The sequence below is a fragment of the Puma concolor genome, chromosome D4 (genome assembly GCF_028749965.1).
Source record: "Puma concolor isolate L17-30 chromosome D4, mPumCon1.1.hap2, whole genome shotgun sequence".
In the NCBI taxonomy this organism is placed as follows: Eukaryota; Metazoa; Chordata; class Mammalia; order Carnivora; family Felidae; genus Puma; species Puma concolor.
In genome coordinates, this window is record NC_141679.1 from 10832410 (window position 1) to 10846821 (window position 14412).

Genomic DNA, 14412 nt, shown 5'->3' on the forward strand with positions numbered 1-14412 from the left:
CATTCACCGGGGTGGAGTGCATTTCTCCTCCTTTCTTGTCTTCCCACCGTGCCTTCCATAGTGCCTGACAGATGGGTTCTGAATAAATGCTGTACCTTAAGTGCCTCCAACTATTTGGTCCCCCAGGACAGGCAGCAACTTGCTACAAAGCTCAAAACAGGTGAATGAACACTCTGTCTAGTGAACAAGTCTATGTTAAATAGCTGGAACATACGGGGAACCTGGGTGGCTCTTGTCGGTTAAGTGTCTGACTCTTGATCTCGGCTCAACTCATCATCTCACGGTTTGTGAGTTCCAGCCCCGCGTGAGGCACTGAGCTGATGGCGTGGAGCCTGCTTAGGATTCTGTTCCCCTCTTTCTGCCCCTCCCTCTCTCAAAATAAATAAAAATAAACTTAAAAACACTAGCTGGAACAGACAAAGCAGGGTGCAGATATGTGGGGGCATGGGAAGAAATCTGGGAGGGGGGTGAGCCTGCCAGTTTGCAGGAATCTATCCGGAGAGGCGACAGCTCCACGAACGACACGCTGGCCTGCCTGTGACAAGGATGTCTAACCTGTGGATGCACGAAAGAAGCATCCCAGGACACGATGCACCCGAGGGATTCTTCCCGGCTCTGCAGGCTACCTGGCATGTTCTAGACTATGAGTTCATGGCCCCTCCCCGCCAGCTCACTCATGTGCCACGGCTCAACTGTGTTACTTACTTCTCTTCTGACACTCCCAGGAAAGGGTCTTCCGATACTGTTTTCTGAACCTCTTTTTTTCTAAACCAGACATTCGGTTTTCCGCCTTTGTCTTGCGCATCTTGCTTGCACATTTTGGCTTTTTCCCCTCCGCCCCTCCTTCAGAGCCATCTCAAATACCGTCTTCTTCCTGGGACCCTCCTTCATCCTCCCAGATGGATGTTTTCACTACCCCTGCTCCGGTATTTAGCGTATGTGTCCCTATGAGGACTTCTGTCGGTCCTGCTGCTCTTTGCCATGTTGTAAGTCTCATACGCTCTTGACTGTTCCTGCAAAGCCTACAACACCTAGCAGAGGACTGGAGCATGGGTGGGACCCAAAAGACATCCGCTGGACTGGAGGGCACAAGACCACATTAGTCCAGCTGAAAACAGCCCAAACAAAGGTGCCTCACAGCTGCTCGTCTCCTGCAGGAGTCTGGTGAACCGCCGGACCCAGGTCATACCTGACATTGTCCCCAGAGGAAGTCTTACACATCGTACTTAGTGCTAACGTGTTCAAAGTAAGCATTTAAAATACACTGTAAGACAGAAAAACCACTGAGTGGTTGCCGGGGACTGAGGGGAAGGGTGAATGGGGAGTGGCTATGGATGGGTAGGGGCTTCCTAAATTTGGGGCTGATGAAAATGTTCTGGAATTAGATACCAGTGACAGTTGGGCAACTATGTGAATGTGCTAAGAATCAGTGACTTGTGGGGCTCCTGGGTGGCTCAGTCAGTTGAACGTCTGACTAGTGATTTCAGCTCAGGTCATGATCTCACAGTTCGTGAGTTTGAGCCCCGTGACGGGCTCTTTGCTGACAGTGCGGAGGCTGCTTGGGATTCTCTCTCTTTGCCCCACCCCTGCACGCTCTCTTTCTCCCACTCTATTTTTTTCTTTTTTTTTTTTTTTTTAACGTTTGTTTATTTTTGAGACAGAGAGAGACAGAGCATGAACGGGGGAGGGGCAGAGAGAGAGGGAGACACAGAATCGGAAGCAGGCTCCAGGCTCTGAGCCGTCAGCCCAGAGCCCGACGCCGGGCTCGAACTCACGGACCATGAGATCGTGACCTGAGCTGAAGTCGGAGGCTTAACCGACTGAGCCACCCAGGCGCTGCCTCCCCACCCCCCACCACTCTATTTTTCTAAATAAATACATAAACTTAAAAAAAAAAAACAAATGAGGGGCACCTGGGTGGCTCAGTCGGTTAAGCGGCCGACTTCACCTCAGGTCATGATCTCGCGGTCCGTGAGTTCGAGCCCCGCGTCGGGCTCTGTGCTGACGGCTCAGAGCCTGGAGCCTATTTCAGATTCTGTGTCTCCCTCTCTCTGACCCTCCCCCGTTCATGCTCTGTCTCTCTCTGTCTCAAAAATAAATAAATGTTAAAAAAAAAACAAATGAATTGTATGTTTTAGTGAATTTTAAGATATGCATATTACATCTCCACAAAAAAGCGATCGCATTGAATTTCAATTTAGAGAGTTCCTTTCCTCCCATTTAATAGGAACTGTCCAACTTCTTGAAACCCTATTTCTTTGTTGGTCAAGAAGACAAATATCTCAGAGGTAAAATAAATCCATCAATTACAAGAAATAGAACTTGAAAGATTGCCTCTGATCATTCAGTACATATGTCGTTAAAAGCTGAAATTTTAAGCATCCTACATTAATGTGCATTTTTTTTTTTTAACATCCAGGAAGTCTCAAAAAAAAATCAGTGGACTTGGCTTCCCTGGACTCACGTCATCATTGGAAAGGAAGATAGCACCGCCCCTGTTCTCAGGATTTCCGGGAAGTCTCGGTTCCCACAACAAGGCGCCGCCCCCCTCCCCCGGCCCCGCAGGCCTCCCACCTGTCTGGCCGGCGATGACCATGGGCTGCACGGAGAGCTGGAAGAGCTTGTCCAGCACCAGGTGCAGGAACAGCACCAGCGGCTCCAAGCGGGAGGAGTTCAGGCAGATGAGGCTGAGCTTCAGCTCGTGCTCCAGCGACGTCTCGCTGATCTTCTGGTCCAGCACGCGGATGGGGAAGGTCACCTGGCTCTCCAGGGAGTGGCACAGGGTGAAGAACCTCTCCAGGTGGTTGTCCTAGGGGGGCAGACGGCACACGTTGCACGGGGCTCACCCCTCCGTGCTCACCAGGGGGTGCACAGACACACACAGCTCCAAGCCTCTCATCCCGCGTTCCAGACCAGGAGTTCTAAGACAAGGCTGTTTCACACTGAGGGTATGAACTCCTCTGTGCCATGGTATGAACAAAACAATCGCTTCTTTAAATTTTTTTTTTTTATGTTTTATCTTATATTTGAGAGAAAGAGAGAGAAAGAGAGAGAGAGAGAGAGAGAAAGCATGAGCAGGGGAGGGTCAGAGAGAGGGAGACACAGAATCCAGAGCAGGCTCCAGGCTCTGAGCTGTCAGCACAGAGCCGGACGCGGGGCTGGAACTCGTGAGCCAAAGTTGGATGCTCAACCGGCTGAGCCACCCAGGTGCCCCAAAACAGTCTCCTGATAACTATTAACTGAAGAAAACATGCTTTGGACTCTGGCATGGTTTGTAAGCAGAGGCAAGGACACCAGGTTAGACACGTTGCCAAACAGGGGGTCTGAGCACACGTAAAGTGCAGGCAGGGGCCAGAAAAGGAGGGCATGTCGAACTGGCATGGGGGAAAGCTGGAGAGATGGCAGGATGACAGAGGGAAATGAGACAGCAGAAGAAAACGTTGCAAATGGGACCCCTTCGCACAACATCTCAGCCAGCAGGCAGCCGGGCAGGTCCTGGGTTCCTTCATCTAGGGGCTCCATATTTTTATGAGGTCTTCCTCATTTAAACCACAAATAAAACCTGAACAGGCCTGGAAGTCTCCACAAAGAACCAAAGGTTGTTTTTGTTCTACCCATGCACAAAGACGGTCACTGATGTTTTACTGGACCCTGTCCTTACAGGTTTCTCTGCTGTACCCCTAGCTTCCTTCTGGCTGATCTGAAGTGGGCCTTGAGGTTCCTTACCTGGGTGTGAACCGAGGAAACAGCTTGCACTTCAATATTAAATACTCCCTTATGTCCTTCAGCCCATTTAATGGGAGGGTTCTGTAAAGGGACTTTCTGTGTTAAAGAAAAAAAAAAAAGATTAGCAATTCAGTCCCCTTTTCTGATCACTGACAAGCCAAGTGAAGCAACTTGACCCTGTAGATGTCAGGGTTCTACAAATATAACCCCCCCTGGAAGCCTAATCTGAGTGGTCCAGGAGTTAGGAGCCCTGAGTTCAAGTTCAGTTCTTCACAGAATTAGTTACTGTTACTTTGACAAGTCAAATAAACTCCCATTTTCTTATGCTGAAAGGAGGGATCAGAAGTGAGTGATGTGGGGCGCCTGAGTGGCTCAGTGAGTTAAGCATCTGACTTCGGCTCAGGTCATGATCTCGCGTTCATGAGTTCCAGCCCTGCGTCAGGCTCTGTGCTGAGAGCTCAGAGCCTGGAACCTGCTTCGGATTCCGTGTCTCCCTCTCTCTCTGCTCCTCCCCCGCTTGTGCTCTCTTTCTCTCTCTCAAAAATAAATAAACATTACAAAAAATTGTTAAAAAAAAAAAAAAAAAAAAGAAGTGAGTGCTGGGTCTTAAACTCCCATCCAGCAGTGATAATCCTGGATTCCAGGGAGTAATACTGCAGCGATTTCCCCATTAGTCAGGAATGTCAAGACCAAGTGTAGAATATCTTACAAGACATGAAATTTTAATGCTTTCAAGTGCCCGCAGTTCCTTTCCCTTTTAACACTGTGTTTCCAAATAGCAGTCCTGGTAGGCTCCCGCTTTAATTACTCAAAAGGACTCTTTTATATACCATTTATAGATCAGCAGTTGTTCAGTCCTTAGGGACTTGCCTTAAATTCCCACCAGAATTGTCATCCTCTAGAGACACCACCACACAGCGTTTAGTGAGCACTGCCCAGCCTGGCCCAGCCACGTGAGTGTGGGCATCTCCCGCCTTCTAATGGAAGGAGGCTTGCTGTATCTACAAGGGGAGGATGTGTGCATGGGGTGCAGACCCTTGGAAGTCCTCAGACAGACTCACAAATGGGGACTCAAAGCTGGATCCAGCCCACAGACAAGTTCTGTTCTGCCCAGTGTTGGAAACTTTTCTTTTTTTTAATGCTTATTCATTTCTTTTTTTTTTTTTTAATTTTTTTTTTAACGTTTATTTATTTTTGAGACAGAGAGAGACAGAGCATGAATGGGGGAGGGTCAGAGAGAGGGAGACACAGAATCTGAAACAGGCTCCAGGCTCTGAGTTGTCAGCACAGAGCCGACGCGGGGCTCGAACCCACAGACCGTGAGATCATGACCTGAGCCAAAGTCGGCCGCTTAACCGACTGAGCCACCCAGGCGCCCCAATGCTTATTCATTTCTGAGATACAGAGAGAGAGGGACAGAGTGTGAGCAGGGGGCGGGGACAGAGAGACAGGGAGACACGGAATCCTAAGTGAGGCTCCAGGCTCTGAGCTGTCGGCACAGAGCCCGATGCGGGGCTCGAACTCAAGAACCGCGAGATCATGACCTGAGCTGAAGTCGGATGCTTCACTGCCTGAGCCACCCAGGTGCCACAAGAGCCCTTATCTTTTAAGATAATTGTAAAATATTTATAAATGAAATGATATAACGTCTGGGATTTGCTTCAAAGTAATACTGACTGATGCAAACCTGCGCCAGGCAGACGAGGGGCACGAGAGCTGGTGCAGGGCCAGTGCCTCTGTGGTGACCACGGAGAGGCCACCGGGCTCCCTTAAAAGGGTGGACTGCAGCACTGTGCATGCGCAAGAGGTGGCACAGGAAACAGGAGGAAGCAAAGACTACCGACATTGGCATCTCGGGAGCAATAAAGGTATCCAACTGCAGACAGCGACAAGGGACCCAGAGGAGGAGAACCCGGCGACAGTTAGTGTGGGAACCTACTAAAAGGATCTGTGCTGAGAGCAGCTGTTGTCGCGGAAGGGCTCTATCTGCCTTGCGCTTTACAATACGTTATTCTGTGAGTCCCTTTGTCGTGGCGAATGCAAGGCGGTGCTTCCTTGGGTGCAAGGTGCATTTGCCAGACATTCAGAACTGGGGATGCCTCAGTGAAGGGGGTTCCACGTCCACATCTGCTCCCATCCTATCAGAGCAACGTGCTCTCAGAACATGCAACACGCTGAGAGACGGCCGTCCTCCAAAACATCCTCAGTCACATCTAAGGGAATGAGAAGTGCCTCTGGGCAGGTGGTCCAAGACCATGGCCAGCCAGGAAAGGGCTCCTGGCTAACTTGGCGGTTACCTCTGCAGAATGCATGGAATAGTTGGGGGGCAGCTTTTCCAAGGCAACTGGGAGACAGTAGGATCCCGTTTGAAGGCGTTCATTTAAGAGAATTGGCAGCCACTGAAACAGATGATGTAAAGAATAAAGTGGTATTTATTACAGCACATAATTCTGGCAATTTATCTAGCTCACAATAATCAAATGCAACTAAATGATGATTAGATATTGACCAGGCCTCTTTGCGGCAGTAATTTCAGTCAAGTTCTTTGCATTTTAAATTCCCCGAGAGCTCCGAAGATAGTAATATCCATGATTTACTGCTTTCGGAGCCAAAGGAGTAGCATTTTTCTTTATAGCCAGTGTTTGTGAGTGTCTGAACAAGATCAATGTTTATCTTACCTTTTATATACACATATATATATGTTTTTAAAGAAACAACTTTCTTCCCCTTGGGGAAAAAAGAGCTAGTTTTATATGTGGAGCATATATGTTAAACCTGGAAATAATGGACAACGCCATGCTTTTTTCTAAGTGAGCGTTCTTCCAGAATCTAGCATCCCCTAGCTCTCCCTTCCAGAAATATGTCATCTGCTACATCAAGTCATGTTTGCTTTTTGCTATCATCTGGCTTGGCGTATTTTGCTACTTCTAGCAGGAAAAAAAGCAAGTGAGGAGAATTTAGTTGCTGATCTCTGCAGGGACCTTGAGTCCCTCAACCGCAGGGTGAATCAGCAAGTTGAAAACGACTCACCGAATATCCCAGAAGACTTTCCACGGAGGCTCCTTGCTTCTGCTGACAGCTGATATGATAGAAGGTGAACAGGAGGTGGTGATGTACTGTGAGCTTAGCAGGAAGCTTAATTTTCACTTCTTCATAGAAGTCAGGAGACCTGTTTCAAAAGCACATTACGCACAAACAACTTTTAGCAAGAATGATGACTTCTCTGACTATAAATTGTAAGGCCACAGTCCTTTTGCTCCTCAGAATTTGCCTGCTTGGTGTGTGGCCTTTTATTTTTTTAAATGTAATTTATTGTCAAGTTAGCCAACATACAGCACAGAGGGTGTGCTCTTGGTTTCGGGGGTAGATTCCTGTGATTCATCGCTTAGATACAACACCCAGTGCTTGTCCCACCGAGTGCCCTCCTCAATGCCCATCACCAACTCTCCCCTCTCCCCCACCCCCCGGCCCAAAACCTCAGTTTGTTCTCTGTATTCAAGAGTCTCTTATGGTTTGCCTCCCTCCCTCTCCGTTTGAAACTATTTTTCCCCTTCCCTTCTCCCATGGTCTTCTGTTAAGTTTTTCAAGTTCTACATATGAGTGAAAGTTCTACATATGAGATCTGTTTTTCTCTGACTGCCTTATCTCACTCAGCATAGTACCCTCCAGTTCCATGCATGTTGCTGCAAATGGCAGGATTTCATTCTTTCTCACTGCCAAGTAGTATTCCATTGTATATATAAACTACATCTTTATCCACTCGTCAGTTGATGGACATTTAGGGTAGTTCTCAATTAAAAATGAACTACCCTACGTCCCAGCAATAGCACTACTAGGAACTTATCCAAAGGATACAGGAGTGCTGAAGCATAGGGGCACATGGACCCCAATGTTTACAGCAGCACTTTCAACAATAGCCAAATTACAGTGTTTTGTTTTTTACTCTACATCATTCTGCTCCCAAGCTGGAGATCCTTGGACCAACCTTATGCCCCCGGATATACTTTGCCTACCTAACACCGCTCACAAACTAAAGGTTTTGTCGGGGTCAGGGGGGGAAAGATCTCTGCACACACAATGGAAAAGTTCAACTTCATCTGAAAAGGGGATAAGGCTCAGAGTCTTGCTGTGACCTCCTTTTCTATCTCCACCCCAAGAACAGGGACTGGCATGTGGCTGGCACTCATCAAAGGAATTTGGATTAGCAAATGAATGATGTTAGGAAGGAAAAGGAACCTGATTTTAGTGAATCACAAAGTCCCAGATACTTTACTAAGGGCTTCATGTATATTATTCAGTTCATTGTCAGCCCAACCCAGGAAAGTGCGTTCAGAGAAATGCTTAAATGGGCCAAGGTTATCAAGCCAGGATCAAACCCAAGTCCATCTGACTCTGTAAGGGTGGACTATTCATCTCCTCTTCCTGTGAACTGTGAGTAACGGTTTAGACGTTATTCTGTGACTCAGTTTACCCACAGAATAATGAGTGTTCCATTTCTCTTGGCCAACTTAAATCTCCTTAAAGTTGACAATGGGGCAGGTGTGGAGTGATAGTTAGAAGACAAGTAGACAGAGAAAGGAGAGCTGGTTTTGTTTCTGGCCCCCTGCAGTATCTCAGAGCAAGGTAGGAAATTTATTTCTTTATTTAACACCATAAAACTTCTCATTATCATACTAGGACAGAAGGCTCCAGAAAAGGCCAGACAACATTCGGTTCTTAAAGATATTTTCTTCTCCCAGTCTTAGGTAATGGCAAAAAATGTGCATCTCTGACACAGAATCATGGAACTGACATATATTTGCTTGGTCCCTCAGTCCCCCAAATTATAAAACTTTTGGGAGGAATCATCTAAGGGGTTCAGAAAAGCCAGGAGATAATGAGACAACCATGACGTAGGTTTACAACTCTGAAACGTACTTACTTATTATGGTATGTAACGGCTGTGTAAACTTCCTGGAGAAACTCCGGGCCATTAGATTTTCCAAAGATGATCTGTTTGCCAATACAGAAAAGACCAAATGAGCGGTGATATTTGGGTCCATCAAATCAACTGTCATCGGCCCAGGGGATGTTCTGGTCTCACAGAGCTGCATTTTGTAAATTAAGGGTGCTGAGTTTACAACTGATCCAACTGCACACGTACCAATGGGGAACTGGTTACGAAGGGTATATTAGTGACCAAGGGCCACAGGGCTGTGAGCCTGGAAGGCCAGCACTTTCTCCACTCCGCCTCACTGTCTGTATGTCTGTACTCCAGGGCAGAGCCACAGAGTGCTGCCCCAGCGACTCTGGCCCGGGCTCTTTTCCCTCCAGAGACATGGGCCTGGTCGCTTGGGTGATCAGGGCCTTCACTGGCCTGTCCACATGTTCGTGCTATTTAGAAAAAGACACCTCTTCTGGCCTGACTCAGCCCTAAAGGCACATGATTTGACTCATCTTTGGGCAAAGAAAACAAGAGCCCTTTTTACTAGGTGCAAAAATGACAGGTCCCGGGGCCTGGGGAGTAGAGAACAGGCTGGGCCTGGCCCCCACTTGTCCCCTACGAGAAATTTCTGTGCAGCTGTACCCGGCTGCCCTGGGAGCCTTGCCAGGGGCCAGAGCAGAGAGAACCAGGGGCATTTCCTTGAGCATTTCCTTCCCACCACTGTTGCAAGAAGATACCTTTGGGTAGGTGAGTAAGCCAACAGGAAGATGGTTAAAGAAAAAAAAAAGTAGATACTTCTAGAATGGATTCACTGGAAAAAAATTACTTCAGTAGAAAGGTGTATTAATTGGATTCCGGGACTTGCATTAAATAATAACAGCTAACTTCCCATGTTATTAGAAGATAGTAGAAATAATACAATACAAATTCTGGCCTTTTGGGTTCCCTAGAGAACACTGTTATTATATATTTATTATTTGATTTAAATTCTGCTTCGAGATGAAGCTCCATTCCCGAAATGGGTTGAGATGGTGTGTGTTTATCATGACTAGGCAATATATATCTCCAGATGTGGTCTGGGGCTCAGGCAGAGTGTATCTCAATGCACATCTGGAAATAGAGCAAACATGGCTGATGCAGTGGGCCCGCCTCTCCAACTCTTATACCAGCAGGGGTGGTTTGGAAAGATTTCGTGGTATTTTTCAGTCCTCTCAAATGAGCTGCGTTTCCAAATTTCACAGACCACTAGGAAATAAGTTAGGGAAGAGACTTTCAATTTAGACTGGCCCCGTTTCCCCATCAGCACACTGGGACCCGTGTCAGACTAGCCACAAAGGCCTTTGCGCACGCTGAGAGGTGTTGGTTGGCCTGAAGAGACGGACTCTGTGTGCTGCTGGGCTTTGGGTGTTGTCGATGGGAAGGTCAGCACACCCCGGGGTGAGGCACGTATACGTGTCCCTCTTACCGGCATAGCATTGTTAGCATCCTCTCCAGACATAAACTGGATCTTTATTGTAATGTTCCGGGCAGATGCTAGTTTATTAGCAAAGTTCAGCCTCTGCGGGTAGACGTAGAGAAGGTTTCTGGAAAAGAAAAGGTAAAGAACCAGCGCATCAAGTCATGAGCATGATTTTGCCAAGTTCTTCAGTGAATACTAAAGCCTATGCTCATGAGGTAATTATTCTGACGGAGTCTCTTCCTTTCTGAAGTGAATGATTTGGGGAGGAGTGAGGTATTATTGATTCTTCCTCTTCAGCTGCAGTCATCGATGATAACCAGCACTGTTCTCTGCTTTGCTACATGGAAAGATGTGTCTGCGGCAGCTCAGAAAGTCCCACCATCTGAGGGTATGGAAATCTGCCTAGAGGGAGTATTTCTGATACAAAGAAAGCAAAAAAGGTTCAGCTCATCTTCAACGAAACTCATGACCACATCTCATTTCTTTTCTTTTTCTTCCTTTTTTTCCCTTTCTAATCTGTATGCTGTGGTTTCAATTTTTTCTTGGCATTGAATTCTGGATATGTTTAGCTTTCTTTTCATATATATATATTTTTAAGTTTGTTTGTTTGTTTGTTTATTTATTTAGAGAAGGGGAGGGGCAGAGAAAAAGAGAGAGAGAGAAATTCCAAGCGGGCTCCGCACTGTCAGCGTGGAGCCTGACGCGGGGTCTGAACTCACGAACTGTGAGATCATGACCTTCACTGAAACCAAGAGCTGGTCACCCCTCTTTTCCTACCTAAGATGACTGTTCAAACCTCCAGCCCACAAGTTATATGACAATCACACAACAACAACATGAAAAATATATCCATCCATCAAACAACTATGCGACAGCTACTAGGCTAACATTATTACTAGTATACTCCACTAAAAGGTAAACTCTGGGAAGGCAGAGATTTTTATCTGATGTTTTTATCCACTGATGAATCTCCAGCATATAATACTGCCTAGGACATATAGGTGCTATGTAAATATTTGTGGAATAAAGGAACAAATGTGTATATTTTTGAAGAATCATATATCCTTGACTCAAGGAAATAATGATACTAACGATTATAGAGCACTTATCCTGAGTCAAGCAGTGTTCCAAATACTTGGTGTTTGTTAAACTGTTCAAGTCTCATAATTATCCTCTAAGTAGGTACTATTGTCATGGCATCATCCCCATGTCACAAATAAGGAAAAGATGAGATACAGAGGTGTTAAATCACTTGCCCTAAATCATATAGGTAGGAGATTTCAGTCGGGAACTGAAGTCAGGGAGCCTGGCTCCAGAGCTGGGCTCTTAACTAAGCTGTATTCCCTCTGACAAGACTCCCACAGAAATGACCAGAATGGTCTTTCCATCCTGTGTTATTCATGACATCTCTCGGTGACAAGCGTGCCTCATTTTCTGGGTCTTATTAACAGATGAGTGTCAACAGTACACAGGGCTGATTCAATTAGTGTCACCTTCTTTGGGCAAACGTCTTGTCCTTCTCACACTTGGTCCACTGTTCTAACTACTAGGTAACACAGTCTCCTCAGACAGATACATGCTTGTCCCAAAGGCTTTCAAGAGGACAAAACTACCCTTGTGTGAACCAGACACAGGAGAGGAGTGATCAAGAGAGAGAGGACCAGGTGACCAGATTTTTCCTTTGTGAATAGTAGGTTCTTATAATACTTTATAAAGATTTGCCTGTTAATTGATATAAGGGTTTCTTAACCTCACCGTTACTGACATTTGGGACTGAAAACTTCTTATTGTGGGATGGTCCTGTGCAATGTAGGACATTCAGCACAATCCCTGGCTTCTACCCATTAGATATTAGGAGCGTCTCCCCCCTACTCAGTTGCGACAATCAAAAATGTCTCTGGAAATTGCTAAATGTTCACCCGAGGGGTCCAAATCACCCCCATTTGAGAACTACTTATCTACACATGTGATTTTGTGTGGTAAAGATCTGTTCAACTATACCCAGAAGATTTCCCATCTTTTTTTTTTTTTAATGTTCATTTATTTATTTTGAGAAAGAGAGGGCACACATGAGCGGAGCAGGGCAGTGAGAGACAGGGACAGATTATCCGAAGCGGGCTCTGCACTGACCGAACAGAGCGTGACGCAGGGCTTGAACACACGAGCCGCAAGATCATGACCTGAGCTGAAGTCAGATGCTCAACCAACTGAGCCACCCAGGTGCCCCAGATTTCCCACCTTTAATAGATATAGTCAATGCCGTTCACTGGGTCCATGTTCAAATGTAAAGTATGCTCTATTGGAAAAGGGAAAAGTCAATACTCAAGTAGGAGGCAGAAGATGAAAATTTTAAATCTGTTTAATTTATGAAGTCTGCAGTAGTGAGGGACTGGAAAATCAAAAGGGAAGGACTAAGCTGGCATTGACTCTCGTCTTGCATCCATAACCCCTTCATTGTAATAACCAGATTTATCCTGCAGTCACGTGTGTGTGAAAGTGGTCATTTTGGACCAGCGTTGCATAAATGCCCAGATTTACCCCATGGCTCTTCCTTGCTATGACACTGTCAGCGGGGGACAACACTAATAGCCACAGCCCTGGACAAGACCAAATGGATGGGCTGAGTGAACCCGCTCCTGAAGGACCTGGCTGACAGCCCCACCTCAGTGATTTGGTACCAGACGTGTAAATAAAAAGCGAGCCATGTGACAAAGTTAATGCTCCAGGGAGAGCCCCCTGAACTATCAGGAATGGATGCAGTGATCCTCAGAATCCCTGGTCTGGTCAGGCAAGAGGAAGTGAAAAGCTTTCTGAATGTGTTGTGATGGGGGTAGCCCTCAGAGCTGAGAAAATACGAGAATGCCGGGGCTAGAGCTGGGCCTTTAATAAAAAAATCATATTCTCAACCTAGCTTCACTTTCGTAACGAAATTTCGCGGTTTGACATTTCTGTTCCGTCATATGTTTCACGCAACTTATCATTGTTGAAAGCGACGATGCTTTATTTCACTGAGTGTCGTAAAACCTTCAGTCTTACACCAGCTATCAAGCAAGGTTAATTCCGTTAGCCTGCTGGTCGCCGAAGGCTGAACACAACACAGCAGTGCCCCACCTGTTCCACAGAACCCTAGCGCTTTGCAAAACGTTAACAAGTATGTGGGGAAGTGGAGGAGCTGGGTGACCAGATGCTGCTGGGAAAGACTGGGAGAGACCAAGATACACAGGTTAATGTGCACCGTGAATTTGCTGTCAGAGGAAAAGAGGCCGCTCCTCTCCCTCAATGTTTTGACCGCAGAACTCATTTCATTGATCTGTTCTTTCATGGTATGTTTCACATGCGTAATGTTCTGAGAAATCACCTGGGAAAACACTGAAATGAACTTATCTGGGGACAGAGGAGCATCCCACATCGAGGGAGGAAAAACGCATCACGATTCTCTGCTCAAAGAGGTTGCAAGGTGATGAGGGACAACTCTCAGGTGCTCAGGGAAGAAAATGCTACTTGGAGCTATCAAGAACACACAGGCGCTCTCTGCTTCGGCAAGTGCAAAGGTCAGGGAGGTCTTACTTTACCCTCGACTCTCTGTATTGGGCAATTTTCTGGAAGCACAACGGGGGTGACACGGTGCTGGTGACAGATCTTAACTGCTGTGTCTCGTGACCTCTCTAGGGCACTCTGTATCTTGCACTGTACTTCTGATGCCCTGGCATGGCAGTGGCTGGCGCACACACTTCCCCCTGCCTGCTGGCCTTTGTTTCCAGCTCTTTCTAGCTGCTGTCCTGTCCTCTTGTTGATCTCTTGTGATCTCAGGATCACAAGTGGCTGTAAACGGTTCACTGCAGTGACCGTTTCCTACACTTAAGTGAAAAACAATATAATTGCAAGGCAAGAATGTCATCACAAGGAAATTGATTAAATTTAGCAAACGGGCATAATATTCAACAAGCTTCAAAAGCCAGGAAAGTGTCGATGCCTTCCTCCGAAACGTAGGTGTCAGGCTATGATACAGTGAAGGGATGGATGTAGAATTTGGGGGGTGAGAGCTGGGAGCCACCCAGTCCAAGCCCCAACTTTTGAACATGAGAAAACAGAGGCCCTGGGCGGGGGGTCGAGGAAGAGTTCACCCTCTGAATTAGCCACAGAGCAGATCCAAGATCAAGTTCAGTGCTGTTCTGAACATAGCCCGTGCCTGTCTCAGTGGCACCTCCCAAACCTTGCCCTGTCAAACGGAGGGAGCCCAACCGCGAGGCTGTTAGGAATGGACACGGACGTTATACTGAGGATGGGATGCCGTTCAAAGTTG

The 14412-nt window shown here is 46.7% G+C and overlaps 1 protein-coding gene across 7 annotated transcripts in view; it reads right to left on the minus strand.

Annotated features, from left to right (window-relative positions):
* The window catches only part of DOCK8 (dedicator of cytokinesis 8), a 228720-nt gene that overhangs the window by 80808 nt on the left and 133500 nt on the right, over nt 1-14412 (minus strand). For all 7 annotated transcript variants that reach the window (XM_086684951.1, XM_086684950.1, XM_086684952.1 and 4 more), the window contains 6 exons: nt 10116-10233; nt 8648-8718; nt 6757-6895; nt 6024-6125; nt 3727-3822; nt 2575-2809 (listed from right to left, as the gene is read on the minus strand). In XM_086684951.1, the coding sequence (XP_086541077.1) occupies nt 2575-2809; nt 3727-3822; nt 6024-6125; nt 6757-6895; nt 8648-8718; nt 10116-10233 (761 nt within the window). The remainder of the gene's footprint in view (nt 1-2574; nt 2810-3726; nt 3823-6023; nt 6126-6756; nt 6896-8647; nt 8719-10115; nt 10234-14412) is intronic.